Source organism: Oncorhynchus gorbuscha, linkage group LG18 (assembly GCF_021184085.1).
Source record: "Oncorhynchus gorbuscha isolate QuinsamMale2020 ecotype Even-year linkage group LG18, OgorEven_v1.0, whole genome shotgun sequence".
Taxonomy (NCBI): Eukaryota; Metazoa; Chordata; class Actinopteri; order Salmoniformes; family Salmonidae; genus Oncorhynchus; species Oncorhynchus gorbuscha.
This window is the reverse complement of record NC_060190.1, coordinates 39808466-39824898: the sequence shown is the minus strand read 5'-3', so window position 1 is coordinate 39824898 and position 16433 is coordinate 39808466. Positions and strand designations below refer to the sequence as shown.

At 40.5% G+C, this 16433-nt stretch overlaps 2 protein-coding genes across 2 annotated transcripts; both read left to right on the top strand.

Annotated features, from left to right (window-relative positions):
- Positions 1–3447: 3447 nt before the first annotated feature.
- Positions 3448–9868, top strand: lg18h1orf159 (linkage group 18 C1orf159 homolog). Its single transcript, XM_046311262.1, has 9 exons — positions 3448–3546; positions 4327–4411; positions 5684–5768; positions 5960–6055; positions 6155–6211; positions 7314–7448; positions 7561–7586; positions 7757–7787; positions 8052–9868. Exons 2-9 carry the CDS (start codon positions 4340–4342, stop codon positions 8147–8149), a joined length of 600 nt encoding a protein of 199 aa, XP_046167218.1. The 5' UTR covers positions 3448–3546; positions 4327–4339; the 3' UTR covers positions 8150–9868.
- A 4105-nt stretch (positions 9869–13973) lies between these two features.
- On the top strand, positions 13974–16233 carry LOC124004033 (RING finger protein 223). Its single transcript, XM_046312772.1, has 2 exons — positions 13974–14225; positions 15181–16233. Exon 2 carries the CDS (start codon positions 15214–15216, stop codon positions 15928–15930), a length of 717 nt encoding a protein of 238 aa, XP_046168728.1. The 5' UTR covers positions 13974–14225; positions 15181–15213; the 3' UTR covers positions 15931–16233.
- Positions 16234–16433: the final 200 nt, after the last annotated feature.

Below are 16433 nucleotides of genomic sequence, written 5' to 3'. Positions count from 1 at the left end.
GGTTAATGAAAAAGTCCCTAAACATACAGTGTATTCAGACCCCTTGACGTTTTCCACATTTTGTTTCATTACAGCCTTATTCTAAAATTGATTTAAAAAAAGGAAAAGTATCATCAATCTACACACAATACCCCATAATGACAAAACAAAAACAGTTTTTAGAATTGTTTTCAAATTTAAAAAAAAATGTAAAACAGGAATACCTTATTTATTCAAGTATTCAAACCATTAACTGACTTGCCAAGTTAAATAAAGGTTAAATAAATACATTTGCTATGAGACACGAAAATGAGCTCAGGTGCTTCCTGTTTCTAATGATCGTCCTTGAGATGTTTCTAGAACTTGATTGGAGTCCACCTGTGGTAAATTCAATTGATTGGACATGTTTTTGAAAGGAATTCTCCGCAGAGCTCCAAGACAGGATTGTGTCGAGGCAAAGATCTGTGGAAGGGTACCAAAACAATTCTGCAGCATTGAAGGTACCCAAGAATGCAGTGGCCTCCGTCATTCTTAAATGGAAGAAGTTTGGAACCACCAAGACTCTTCCTAGAGCTGGCCACAAGGCCAAACTGAGCAATTGAGGGAGAAGGGCCTTGGTCATGGAGGTGACCAAGAACCCGCTGGTCACTCTGACAGAGCTCCAGAGTTCCTCTGTGGAGATGGGAGAACCATCCAGAAGGACAACAATCTCTGCAGCACTCCACCAATCAGGGCTTTATGGTAGAATGGCCAGACGGAAGCCACTCTTCTGTAAAAGGCAATTGACAGCCCGCATGGAGTTTGCCAAAAGGCACCTAAATGATTCAGACCATGAGAAACAAGATTCTCTGGTCTGATGAAACCAAGATTGAACTCTTTGGCCTGAATGCCAAGCGTCACGTCTGGAGGAAAACCTGGCACCATCCCTAAAGCAAAGAATGGTGGTGGCAGCATCATGCTGTGGGGATGTTGTTCAGCGGCAGGGACTGGGAGACTAGTCAGAATCGAGGGAAAGATGAACGGCGCAAAGTACAGAGATATACTTGATGAAAACCTACCCCAGAGCACTCTGGAGCTCAGACTAGGTCGAAGGTTCACCTTCCAACAGGACAACAACCATAAGCACACAGCCAAGACAATGCAGGAGTGGCTTTGGAACAAGTCTCTGAATGTCCTTGAGTGACCCAGCCAGAGCTCAGATTGAACACCTCTGGAGAGACCTGAAAATAGCTGTGCAGTGACGCTCCCCATCCAACCTGACAGAGCTTGAGAGGATCTGCAGAGAAGAATGGGAGAAAATCCCCAAATACAGTTGTGCCAAGCTTGTAGCGTCATACCCAAGAAGACTCAAGGCTGTAATCGCTGCCAAAGGTGCTTCAACAAAGTATTGAGTAAACGGTCTGAATACTTCAGTTTTGTATTTTTTAAATAAATTTGCAAACATTTCTAAAAAACTGTTTTTGCTTTGTCATTATGGGGTATAGAGTGTAGATTGATGAGAAGAAGACAAAGCTTTCCGAAAGCACTGTACACATTGTGAAATATCCATGTTTAAAAAATAAATAAAAAACATTTTGTATTGTCACATGCAGTGAAATGTGTTGTTTTACAGGGTCAGACATAGTCATACGGCACCCCTGGAGAAAATGAGGGTTAAGTGCCTTCCTTAATGGCACGTCAACAGATTGTTCACCTTGTTGGTCAGGTATTTGAACCAGCTTCCTTTTGGTTACTGGCCCAACACTATAACTGCTAGGCTACCTGCCCTACGAAATGAAATATGCATAGGTTCTGAAACTGAGTTAAATGTATACATGTTTTGTTTGCTATCCTTCATTTATCTCCATTGTGAAATAGTTCTCCATAGACTACATTCTAATGTTGTGCCGATCAAATTGAAATTGAAGGTACACAGTATTTCAAAGGATTGCTTTGGATAAATTAACAAAAAAATCCAATTGAAGAAAATGAAAAAGACAATTCTGACTCAGATTTGTTACTTTAAAATGTATGTCAAGCTAAATTCAATGATTGCAAAGTTTTAAAAAATCATACAACTCCATGCACAAGGACTACTTTGAACCATTTCCATTTAAAAATAAAAAATCTTAGTCTCAGCATCACTCTGTTACCATAGAAATGCCCTGATCAAATTGGTAGGCAACCCAGTGGATGTGTTTTCTGGGATTTTATTAAATGTATTCAGTGGAACAATTTTTAATATATTTTTTTCAGAAAATGAAATATCCTTGGATTGTTTTCCTAACATCCACTACAAGTTTTGCACAACATTTGTAACAACCACCACAGAAAATTCCCAAAACATTCTCATTAGGTTTCCAGGTAAGGTAATAACTAACACAATGTACCAGTAAAGTTGATAGAATATACTGGCACAACAAAATGTGAGAGCAATGTCCTGGGAACGTTCTTGCAACACCAAGCCAATGTTTTATACAATCATTGTATAATCATCAGCACAACTGGACAGTTTTTGTGTTATGAGAACATTTACTGCTGGAAGTTGAAACCAGTCCCCTTTTTTCACCCCTTACTGTCTGACTGTTTGAAAAGGCCCACTTGCAAGAGAACGTGGCTCAAACATTTGGGTTAAATTATTTGGTTGTATCAGTGACTGCCCTCATAATAAAGTCATGACTCATTAGACAGCCTGACAGTTTTTCTTTTGTGATAATGTTTACTGATTCAGGTACACTTGAACAATCTGTCATAAGGGTTAATAACAAGCACTTTCATATCTATACCAGTGTTATGTAGCCATTGAAGAAGGTTCAAATAAAGTGTTGTGGTAATTCAATATAAGTGAACGATTATGATCGTTATGTTTTTTTTATTTGTGAAGATTTCTAAAAGACTGCATTTGGATATCTTAGGGGTTAATGATTATGCATACAAAAAATATTTGTTGAAGGCATAACAAAGACATGGTCATCCATATTGTATCCTAGCAACTGATTGGACCAGCTGATGTTTGTAGTTGAAAATCAGTTCAGTTAAAAACATCTTTGGTTCAGTTCTCTTAGCAACAGTTATCCCTCTACAAAACCACAAAACAGGAAATTCAAACACTGAAATAAAAGTCCTCAATAGATAGCTCTTCGAGGCCAAGTGCGACATAATCGGTTAATAAGTCAAAAGTGTGTTGATTTAATAATCATATCTTGTATGCTTTTTATTATGAATCATTTAGGTACTCTCTGTTCAAGAATGTATATGAAATTCCTAATGTGAAGCAATGAAACGTACTTTCTCATTTTATTAGCTGTCAAAATGTTCATTCTTCAAGACTCATTTACCTAAAAGTCTATTTTGCAATATTTTTTTTGCAAGTCTAATTTGTAATGTATTTATGACGTACAAGTCATGTATAATGTATTTTTGCATCTATAGCACAAATAGCTACGTTTGTTAGTTTGTGGCCAATGATCAGCTACTTTTATTTTGAAAGAGGAAAAGCCAGAAGTTAATATTATTTGTAGCTAAATGCTGCTCTTTGTACAACAGCTGTCATCTGTCGAGCGAAAACTTGTGTTGTGATTTGCAACGGTAGGTTGGTTTTGCTTTATTGATGACGTTCAATATAACAAATAACTGTTTTTCTATGTGGAAGCTAACATGCTGATTATAGATAAGCTAGCTACGTTAGTGTTGTTCTTATTTGAATGGAAATCGAGTAAAAACTAGCTGACTTCTGTCGTCGAGCTAGAAGTGCGCATAACGACGTGATTGCTGACAGTCAGCCTAGTTTGCTATGATGTTAATGTTCGCTAGCTAGATTTGAAAAACTGCTCCAAAACGGCTTTATTGGCTCTGAATCAGTCTGTTAATCTTAGCATGGCTGGCTAGCTAGCTAGCTAACGTTAGCTAGTTATACAGCATGTGTCATGACCAATGACTGTAGGGCATGACATTGCTAACGTTATTATTATTTATTTTTTTACATTTCTTTATTAAACCTTTATTTAACTAAGCAAGTTAGTTAAACAATTCTCATTTACAATAACGGCCTACCAAAAGGCAAACGTTAGCACCTACACAGTCAGTATATCTCACCAGACTGGATGTTCCAGTCCGACTCTACCTGCTGTAGTTACTGTAGTAAGATACGGTATAGAAAAACAAACATTTGTAAGATGCTGTTTACGTCCAGAGCAATCAATCGTTGCAATTGTTGCCAGATTACTAGCTAATGTCGTTAGCCACCTCAGTCATGATCTGAGCTGTCATTTTTCAGATCTCTCAGGAAACGCTGCAAACGTTATAGCTACAGATTTGAGATTTTGTTATTATAGTCTGGGAGTCAGTCTACCTTTCTTTTTTTTCTAGGACTGTTCTGAATATGGCTGTGTCATACCTCATGGTCCTTTCAGCAGCTTTGATCCTGATCAGTCGTGAAACTCCAGTAACTAAGGTAGAGTAACATACAGTAACGTTACAGGTAATTCCTAAAGTGTTCAGACCCACTTCACCTTTTCCACATTTTGTTACGTTACAGCCTTTTCTAAAACGGATATTTAAAAAAAATCTAAAAATTCCCTCATCAATTTACACACAATACCCCATAATGACATAGCAAGAACAGGCCTCTATACACTTTTGCAAATGTACAAAACTGAAATATCACATTTACATAAGTATTCAGACCCTTTACTCAGTACTTAATTGAAGCACCTTTGGCAGAGATTACAGCCTCAAGTCTTCTTGGGTATGATGCTACAAATCAAATTGTATTTTATTTGTCACATGCGCCGAATACACCTTACTGTGAAATGCTTATTTACAAGCCCTTAACCAACAATGTAGTTCAAGAAATAGAGCTAAGAAAATATTTACTAAATAAATGTCAAAATTCTAATCAAAAAGTAACATGAGAGAATTACATAACAATAACAAGGATATATACAGGGGGTACCGGTACCAAGTCAATGTGCAGGTTAGTTGAGGTAATTTGTAAAGTGACTGCATAGATGATAAACAGCGAGCTTGGGAGAGTTTCTCCCATTCTTCTCTGCAGATCCTCTCAAGCTCTGTCAGGTTGGATGGGGACAGCTATTTTCAGGTCTCCAGAGATATTCGATGGGATGCAAGTCGGGGCTCTGGCTGGGCCACTCAAGTAAACACTTATCTCCCTCACTAGCTTTAAGCATCAACTGTCAGAGCAGCTCACAGATCACTGCACCTGTACATAGCCAACCTATAATTTAGCCCAAACAACTACCTCTTTCCCTACTGTATTTATTTATTTATTTTGCTCCTTTGCACCCCATTATTTTTTATTTCTTCTTTGCACATTCTTCCACTGCAAATCTACCATTCCAGTGTTTTACTTGCTATATTGTATTTACTTTGCCACCATGGCCTTTTTTTTTGCCTTTACCTCCCTTCTCACCTCATTTGCACATTGTATATAGACTTGTTTATACTGTATTATTGACTGTATGTTTGTTTTACTCCATGTGTAACTCTGTGTCGTTGTATGTGTCGAACTGCTTTGCTTTATCTTGGCCAGGTCGCAATTGTAAATGAGAACTTGTTCTCAACTTGCCTACCTGGTTAAGTAAAGGTGAAATGAATAAAAAAAATAAATAAGTACATTCAGAGACTTGTCCCGAAGCCACTCCTGGATTGTCTTGGCTGTGTGCTTAGGGTAGTTAAGGTTTACAGTGTGCTTGTTTTTTTGTAGGCCCTACATCAGAATCACTTTGACTGCTGTGGAGAGCGACAGAGGCTGAACAGCTCGTGCTCAAATAGCACTCAATGTGAGCCAGGTACTGACCACCATGTCATCCTATAGTGCAGTTCTGTTAAATGTTATTCATTAACTGTAGAATTGCAACAGTGATTTCCTCATACATTAGTAGTAGCCACTTTTGGATTAGACACATGTACTAGGATTAGAAAATAGACATGGGCCTTTGTTCTTCCAACATTTGAGAAATCATCAAATCTATTTACTCAGGATGCTACCTGCGTGTCCTTGAGAACAACACAGCTGTGTGTATGCACTGTGACTCGACTATTGCAGATCTTGAGAACTTCACCGCTTGCAACTACAGTAAGTGGACAAGTACTGGACATGAATGCTGGGTGGGGTGGGTTCCACAGGTGTCCTGAACCTGTTAATTTTCCCCCTTTATCTCTTTGCCTTTAACAGCATACATCACAGAAAGGACCAATCATACAACTATAACTACAGTCCTTCCCACAATTGGTAAGAAATGGTGCCAGTTATTCTTTACACACATTTTGGTTAATTCACAGGTAACTACCAAAATAAAGGAAACACCAACACAGTGTCTTAATAGGGCATTCTACAAGTGTGTCTATTGGAGGGATGCGACATCATTCTTCCACAAGAAATTCCATAATTTGGTGTTTTGTCAATGGTGGTAGAAAACACTGTCTCAAGCCCCGCTCCAGAATCTCCCATAAGTGTTCAATTGGGTTGATATCTGGTGACTGAGACACACACCCTTTAAACCCCCTAAGCTCTTTTGAGACCCCTCTTTCAAAGTCACTGAGGTCTCTTATAGTCATGCCAAAAAATAATGGGCATTTTAATACATGACCCTAAGTATGATGGGATGTTAATTGCTTAATTAACTCAGGAACAACACCTGTGCGGAAGCACCTGCTTTCTATATACGTTGTATCCCTCATTTACTCAAGGTTTTCCTTTATTTTGGCAGTTACCTGTGTGTTGAACTGTCAAACTGTATGGGCTGTATCCAACTCTTCAATTGTTGTCATGCCATACAATTTGGGTATAGCACATATAGCAGGCATTGACATTAAGGGTTGTCCTGATGCCTGGGGCAAGTGAACTGAGTTGTTGAGGCTGCTCTGAGTTCGCCCCTTTGGGCAGGCGATTTTTATTTTAATTTTAAATTTTTAAGGAAGACAGCCTAACTGCAAAGAATTCCTGTAGCCTAAAATGGATCTTTCTTTTTCCTCCCCATTGTTTAAGTGAAAGACAGGCAATTAATGGCAGTCGGTCAAGTTGAGCCTGTTCTGAAAAGTTTTTTTTTTAAAAATTGTTAACAACCAGAATACAAATAATTCCAGAACTGATCATTCTGACCCCTCCCCTATGTGTATGTGAAAGGCAGGCAATAGATGGCACTTCTGTATGTAAATAGCTAATTAAATATTTCAGGCAAGTGATCGTCAGGCAACCAAAAAATACTCCTGACTTGACTGATGGGCAAGTTGATCCCTAATACAGCATGTGTCTAGACTAGATGAGTTGTATGTTCAGTGAGAACACTAGGAATGATAAAGTTTATTTAACAATTGTCTGTCTGTGTGAACAGGTGGCCCGGGTGTGGCAGCCTCTCTTCTGTTCGGAACTCTGTTGATCAGCCTGTTCCTGATTCTCTCTGTTGCCTCCTTTTTCTACCTTAAACGCTCCAACCGTCTCCCAGGAATCTTCTACCGGCGGAATAAGGGTAAGTCGTTACGATAATGGGTTGAATTTGAATAACTGTAAACGGGACAATAATTCTATGGTGTGCTCGAAATATGGAAAAGGTAACTAATACGTCTGGTGTACTTTCACAGCCTACATATTCCAACCAAATGAGACGGTAAGTCATTTTCAAACATTTCAACCGATTTATTGTGAAACATTTACTCCATTGTTACAAATGTAAATGTATCACCACATCGAATAAACAATACATTAGAATGATTTTATATGCAGTACCGAAAATGAAAATCAAGAAATATGACTTGTGAATTTTCATCTCTCTCCAAGGCTGTCATGATACCATCGGCGACCTCTTCAGGTAAGAACATTTCACTAAAACACTTTACAACCTTCGATAGGGTTTTTGGTCGTTGTTTCGTTGAGAAAAATGTGTCCATGTCTGGCAATTGCGTAATATCATTGTTTTCAAACGTTTTACATGATCTCACTCCTTTATCCTGGCACGATCTTAGTCAGAGTTTGAACTACCTGCCGTGTGTGGGAAAAATCAACATTGGGCTCATACCGTATCCTATTGGGTTTATCATCCTCCTCTCTCTCCATTGTGTTGTGTAATCTGTAGTTAGGAAACCCAGATATGTGAGGAGGGAGCGGCCCTCAGCAAACTCTGCATCCAGCGCTGCCACCATCCCCACCACTACCACAGTCTACAATGTGTAGGGAAGGAGGAGGCCCAATGGAGGAGGCCTGAACCAGCTGGCTAGCAGGTGCCAAATGACAGGTTCAGGCCAGAGCACTTACAGTAAATTGGTGAGTAAGTGTAGGCCTGTCCCTCCTCTGTAGTGTTGCCTAAGAAGACAGTTTACTTCATTCAAAAGCAGGTGGTGTCAGCTTTTTGACTCCGCAACACCTGCAGTATAGCCTTGTTACCGGAATTCTGTTTTGTAATGTAAATAGATAGACCTTAGATTATTTATTTTGAATCCATGTTTTTTTTTCTATTTAGATTTTATTCTGTTGCTGTCTAGAATTGGGCCAATTGTTTGTTTTACTTGAACTCTGTAGAGAATGGGGTGAGGTGGACAGTGATAGCTTCAGTGATAGTAAATTAATTAATTTGAGGTTTATAATTTCCAAGCTGATTTCAATATTCTTATTGTTCTCATTTAGTGAATCTTCTCATAGGTGTTTCAAATTGCATACTTATTATTATTATTTTTCTCTGTGGTTTATGCACTGAACCAAACTGAATGTATTTTAATTTATTTAATACATGCACAAATACAAACACTACAAAATGAGAACATAATGTAAAAATGCTTAAAGCTCTTTAAGAGCTCTCCTCACATTCCATGAAAGGTGTGGATCTTCCAGAGCAACACACACCAAGAACGTTAACATGTGATCCACTGGCTGTGAAATATCTTAATGTCTTATTTAATTCATCCCAAAAAGATGGATCCTCAAATGTTATTTCTCTATCAAGTAGGAAAATGGTCATCTAAAAGTTAGGTGAAAAATGCTTCTCAGTAAAAAATCTTTATAATATTCACCCCAACACAGGTAATAGGACCTGAAAAGGGTGCTAGCTAATATGACGTATGCTTTATCTGGCCATAATGTGGGAAATTCATGCTGACATTTTGCCTAATGTTTTCAGAACCATTGCACATAAGCTATTACTTGAATTCCTTTATTTCAAGCATAAATTGTGACATTTGTTGGCTAAGAGTAGCAACTGTTGTCACTGTTGCCAAATATGTTGTGATGCTTGTCTTACCAAAAGAATGTGCACTAAACTGAAGTCGTTAGTGTGCCATTGATGTGACGTGTGCTCAAAGATTTCTCCAGGAAACGGGTGGTGATCATTTTAAAGACGGGTGCATATGTTCTCTTCTGGTTTATTATTGGGTATTTGAGTGACCTCCTGTGGCTTTTTAGCAACACCTTGTATTAAGTCAAGGATTAGTATTTATTATTTTTTTTGTCTTGCTGGAGGAACGGTACAACGGGTTTTACTTGCTAAACTTCAAGGGTGATTGAGTGACGATATGGTGAATTTAGGGACAAGTTTTAAGTGACATTTTTAGTTATTTATGCTGGAAGAACTGTTGTATGAAGACATTTTGAGAACTAGTGTGACTGGTAATTCCAGTTTGTGTGTTCAGTGGGCATGAGTCTGAAGTGATGGTATTTCCAACAACAGGAACAACTGATTGTAAAATAATTTTAATCCCAAATAGAATTTATCCTTCTTACATTAGCTGTTGTACAGCCATTTGTAAAATTGTACACATGTACATTGTTTTTATACAAATTATGTATTGTTTTTGTAATGTGGTATTTTGTACTTATTGATTCTAGTTTTACATTTTATGAAGTATTTTCTGATTCTGAAGAGTATGTATGATTTACAAAAATAAAGCACCTTTCTCGTAATCCTTTGAGTTAATTTATTATAATTTAATATTTACATTACTGTTGGTAAATGGTAGGATTTCACAATAGGATGTGTTGTACAATTGGAATAAACAGATTGCCATAGCATACTCTTTTCCCTGTGAAGGCTGAGTACCTTGGAAAGAGAAGAGTATTATATTTGCAGCTGCAGTGGTTTTTAATTGGGAAGCTAATTGGGACGTTAATTGGGACTGCTGCTAGTATCCAAATGCAAGCTGCAGTAGGGGGTGCTGCATGACCTCCCCAAATCCACTGTCATATTGATCGGTAGTGACCAGTGTATGAGTTCTGGATTACTACAGTATAACTATGTTAACATGATCATTGGAGCACCTTCCCTGAGGATGAATTGTAATTATTAACACTCAACAATATCTTATCTGTAAATCCTGAGTAATTCATTCAGAGTGAAGTTAGACTAATCTTTTTGGGACATAAATAATGAGATGCAGCTGTGTAAAGTGTACTATCAGGATGAGGAAATTGTATTTGAATAAAGTTCTCTGGATGTTTGGAAAATAATCACCATGGAAGTTCAGATCAGCTTTATTGTGGCAAAAAGTCAGGTTCTGAATGTAGCTCTGCCTTGGTTGTAATTGAACTGTGTCACTACCCAAGTCACAACACCTTTTATGACGCAGTGATTTTATATAGATTTTATTGACATATCTCAGTGTTTATGGATAGGCATTGGATATAAAGAGCAATAAAAACCAGTTTATTTATACAACCATGTGTTTAGTGTTTTGATCTTCTGACTGGTGAAGTAGTAAGACATTGTATGTTTTGGTTCACATCCCTGGATATACTGATGTATTAAAATACAGTATCAGTCAAAAGTTTGGACACATCTACTCATTCACATAATAGTGAAAAACTAACACATGGAATCATGTAGTAACCAAAAAGTGTTGAACAAATCAAAATACATTTGATATTTTAGATCCAAAGTAGCCACCCTTTGCCTTGAGCTTTGCACACTCTTGGCATTCTCTCAACCAACTTTATGGGGTAGTCACCTGGAATACATTTCAATTAACTGGTGTGCCTTGTTAATTTGTGGAATTTCTTTCTTTAATGAGTTTGAGCCAATCAGTTGTGTTGTGACAAGGTAGGGGTGGTATACAGAAGATAGCCCGATTTTAGTAAAAGATTAAGTCCATATTATGGCAAGCACAGCTCAAATAAGCAAAGAGAAATGACAGTCCATCATTGCTTTAATGCAAGAAGGGACAGTCAATGCAGATAATTTCAAGAACTTGTGCAGTCACAAAAAACATCAAGCGAACTGATGAGCGAACTTTCTCTCATTAGGACCGCCACAGGAAAGGAATGCCCAGAGTTACCTCTGCTGCAGAGGATAAGTTCATTAGAGTTTACCAGCCTCTGAAATTGCAGCCCAAATAAATTCTTCACAGAGTTCAAGTATCAAACACATCTCAACATCAACTGTTCAGAGGAGACTGTGTAAATCAGGCCCCCATGGTTGAATTGCTGCAAATAAACCCCTACTAAAGGACACCAATGAGAATAAGAGACTTGCTTGGGCCAAAAAACACAAGCAATGGACATTAGACCAGTGGAAATCTGTCCTTTGGTCTGATGAGTCCAAATTTTAGATTTTTGTTACAATCGCCGTTTCTTTGTGAGACAGAGTAGGTGAATGGATAATCTGCATGTGTGGTTCCCACCGTGAAGCATGGAGAAGGAGGTATGATGGTGTGGGTTGCTTTGCTGGTTACACTGTCAGTGATTTATTTAGAATTCAAGGCACACTTCATCAGCATGGCTACCACAGCCTTCTGCAGCGATATTTTTACATTTTACATTTAAGTCATTTAGCAGACGCTCTTATCCAGAGCGACTTACAAATTGGTGCATTCACCTTATGACATCCAGTGGAACAACCACTTTACAATAGTGCATCTAAATATTTTAAGGGGGGGGGGGGGTGAGAAGGATTACTTTATCCTATCCTAGGTGTTCCTTAAAGAGGTGGGGTTTCAGGTGTCTCCGGAAGGTGGTGATTGACTCCGCTGTCCTGGCGTCGTGAGGGAGTTTGTTCCACCATTGGGGAGCCAGAGCAGCGAACAGTTTTGACTGGGCTGAGCGGGAACTGTACTTCCTCAGTGGTAGGGAGGCGAGCAGGCCAGAGGTGGATGAACGCAGTGCCCTTATTTGGGTGTAGGGCCTGATCAGAGCCTGGAGGTACTGAGGTGCCGTTCCCCTCACAGCTCCGTAGGCAAGCACCATGGTCTTGTAGCGGATGCGAGCTTCAACTGGAAGCCAGTGGAGAGAGTGGAGGAGCGGGGTGACGTGAGAGAACTTGGGAAGGTTGAACACTAGACGGGCTGCGGCGTTCTGGATGAGTTGTAGGGGTTTAATGGCACAGGCAGGGAGCCCAGCCAACAGCGAGTTGCAGTAATCCAGACGGGAGATGACAAGTGCCTGGATTAGGACCTGCGCCGCTTCCTGTGTGAGGCAGGGTCGTACTCTGCGGATGTTGTAGAGCATGAACCTACAGGAACGGGCCACCGCCTTGATGTTAGTTGAGAACGACAGTTTGTTGTCCAGGATCACGCCAAGGTTCTTAGCGCTCTGGGAGGAGGACACAATGGAGTTGTCAACCGTGATGGCGAGATCATGGAACGGGCAGTCCTTCCCCGGGAGGAAGAGCAGCTCCGTCTTGCCGAAGTTCAGCTTGAGGTGGTGATCCGTCATCCACACTGATATGTCTGCCAGACATGCAGAGATGCGATTCGCCACCTGGTCATCAGAAGGGGGAAAGGAGAAGATTAATTGTGTGTCGTCTGCATAGCAATGATAGGAGAGACCATGTGAGGTTATGACAGAGCCAAGTGACTTGGTGTATAGCGAGAATAGGAGAGGGCCTAGAACAGAGCCCTGGGGGACACCAGTGGTGAGAGCGCGTGGTGAGGAGACAGATTCTCGCCACGCCACCTGGTAGGAGCGACCTGTCAGGTAGGACGCAATCCAAGCGTGGGCCGCGCCGGAGATGCCCTCCCATCTGGTTTAGTGGGACTATCGTTTGTTTTTCAACAGGACAATGACCCAACACAGGCTGTGTAAGGGCTATTTTACCAAGAAGGAGAGTGATGGAGTACTGCATCAGATGACCTGGCCTCCACAATCACCCTACCTCAACCCAATTGAGATGAGTTGGACTGCAGAGTGAAGGAAAAAGAGCAAACAAGTGCTAAGCATATGTGGAAACTCCTTGAAGATTGTTGGAAAAGCATTCCAGAGAATGCCAAGCTGTCATTTTTTTTCTTCTTTATTTAACTAGGCAAGTCAGTTAAGAACAAATTCTTATTTTCAATGACAGCCTAGGAACAGTGGGATAACTGCCTGTTCAGGGGCAGAATGATAGATGTGTTCCTTGTCAGCTCAGGGATATGAACTTGCAACCTTTCGGTTACTAGTCCAACGCTCTAACCACTAGGCTACCCTGCCGCCCCTGCTGAGTCATCAAGGCAAAGGGTAGCTACTTTGAAGAATCTTAAATATAAAATCTGTTTTGATTTGTTTGGTTACTACATGATTCCATATGTGTTATTGGATAGTTTTGATGTCTTCACTATTATTCTACAATGTAGAAAATAGTAAAAAATAAAGAAAAACCCTGCAATGAGTAGGCGTGTCCAAACTTTTGACTGGTACTGTATGTCCCTCAAACATACAGCCCAATGGTCAAATTCAAGCCGATGTATGTGTTTTTATCACGAATGGGTAATACTATATGAGCTAGGCCCTATGTTTCCATTCACACCCATACTATAGTATGTCATACCAGGAAGAGGTCTTTATTTTTACAGTAAGACTCACTCCCTACTAAAGGTTTATCAAACAAACTTTATAAAATCTTTTGTCACTGTTACATGGCAAGATGTTTGTGTGTGTGTGTGTGTGTGTGTGTGTGTGTGTGTGTGTGTGTGTGTGTGTGTGTGTGTGTGTGTGTGTGTGTGTGTGTGTGTGTGTGTGTGTGTGTGTGTGTGTGTGTGTGTGTGTGTGTGTGTGTGTGTGTGTGTGAGAGAGAGGAGTGAGTAAGTGTTTTCCATTCCCTCCCACCTCCTTCCTGTTCTCCAGACAAGCCTGTGAGCACTGCAGGTGTAGGTGAGACTCCACTGTTAGTTGGTAGACAGCAGAGAGAGGGAGTGACTGAGTTATTACCTGAAGGATCACAAAGACAAGAGAAAAGTCATATCTGTTGACGCTCCATCAGTTGGCCAAATACTGCCCCTGGACAAAAAAAGTACCTCCTCTGGAAATACAACAGACATTGAATCAAAACTACTACTAATACCACTCCCTACAGGTAAGGACCATACTACTATTTTGAAAGGAATGGTAATGATAATACATTTCGATCTCTGTATGTTGTTGTGAGATGTCATTGGCAGCAAGTCACAAAGAAAGCTTTCTCCTAATATGATATGTTAATGCATGTTAACATTTTAAACTAAAGCTGCTACCAAGCTAAAACATCTATATACTGTAAATTGATACCTGACAGTCACTGGTAAAACTGATGGAAATAATCTTTAAAATGTTATAAGGATGTTCGAGCTTCCCATGCTACTCCATATATAGAAGGAAGGGAGAGTCAGGAAGGAGAATGTAAAGTTAATGATTAATCTGCTGGACATAAAATGACGCCTGTCACCTCCCCTCTGGGATGTTAACAAAGACTTCACTCACCTGTTGGCTACACTCAAGGACCTAACCAGATCAATAAGGAAATGGGGATTTGGGATTTCTGTAACACTTTCCATTTTTTTCCATTTCCCCTGATGTTTCCTTTACATTGTCAACGTAACACACAATGTCTTTCCAAAAAGGTTAAGACAGACTATAGGACAGACAGAATACACAAGACAATGTAAATGTGTAATGAGGTATAATGTAAATGTTTAAAATACAACCAGAGACAATAATGCTTAAGGGTTGGTTGGCATAGTTGCATCAATGAAAAGCCTCCATTGAAAACATGTTCAGTAAAAGATAAGAGACGCAAGACATGAAGAAAGTGAACAAACAGTCTAATCTATGATGTGTATTTCAATGCACTGTCTAATATTTGAAAAGAGACATTTTCTTTGGTATTGTACTGCCCTCAAGGAATAAATGTGCCAAAACCTTTAGTCAAATTGACACAGGCTAATCAGACCTAAGACTATCCCTTCTTAATCTTCATGGTGTACAAACAAAACATGACACCAACTTAAACGTTTTCAAACAGTCACTGTTATCTTGGGCATCTATTTCTGTAGGTGCGTATCAGAAAACCAGAGGGAGAGTTAACCATGGAGGTCACCAAGGTCTGGCACATCCAGGCACTGGACCCAGTGCCCGAGGAAGATGAGCAGGTGTCGGACTCTTCCTCCGGTGGGGACAAGCCAGAGTGCTCCATCTGTTTCAACACCTATGACAATGTCTTCAAGACGCCCAAGCTGCTGGACTGCACCCACACCTTCTGCCTGGAGTGTGTCACGCGGGTCATGGCCGTGTCTGTGGAACAGGACGGGGGCCAGATCCCCTGCCCCCTCTGCAGGCACCCCACCTCCATCCCCGCCAGCGGTCCCCCTGCCCTCCTCACAAGCCTGGAGGTTCTGGGCAGGCTCCCCACCCACCTGCAGCAGGAGGAGAGGGTGTGGATGGAGGGGAAGAAGCTGTGTTACTCCAGCCTCGGCAGCCCTGACCCCCTCCACCCTGTCGGCTCCTCCACCTGTATCTGTATCGACATTGGGAGGATCCAGGAGGATGCTGTGTCCAGACAGACTGAGGCTGAACAAGGGAGACGCGTCTGGGGCAGACGATACCTCTGTAGCTTCTTCTCAGACTGGAAGCGGCTGGTGTTGTTCGTGGTGCTGCTGGTCATGCTGGTGTGTGTCATCATGTGGCCGCTGCAGTGTGTCTTTAGTACAGGATCGGTTCGTTGTTTGAAAAGCAAGGCTCCAGCCACTGTGGGGCAGACCCCTACTCCCTCTACAGCTTCCACCATCACTCAGCTGCTACGGTGAGATAAGGAGGGGAGACCCAATGTGCAGCAAAGGGCCTGGGGGCACCTTATTATCGCAGGTGACTCTGACTTGCACAGCAGGACTGTGAAGGATGAGACTGAAAGACAAGCTAGCTCTCCTGGTGAAAGGACTTCAAATGAGCCATAGAGATCATATTCAATTACTAAATGGGCTACATTGAGCTCCAAAAGTATTGGGCCAGTGACACATGTTTTGTTGTTTTGGCTCTGTACTCCAGCACTTTGGATTTGAAATTACACAATGACTGAGGTTAAAGTACAGTCTGTCAGCTTTAATTTGAGCATATTTTCATCCATTTCGGGTGAACCGTTTAGAAATCACAGCACTTTTTGTACATACAGTGCCTTCAGAAAGTATTCAGACCCCTTGACATTTTGTTACGTTACAGCTATATTCTAAAAATGTATGAAATGTTTTTTTTGCTCATCAATCTACAAACAATACCCCGTAATGACATCCAGGCTGTATCACAACCGGCCGTG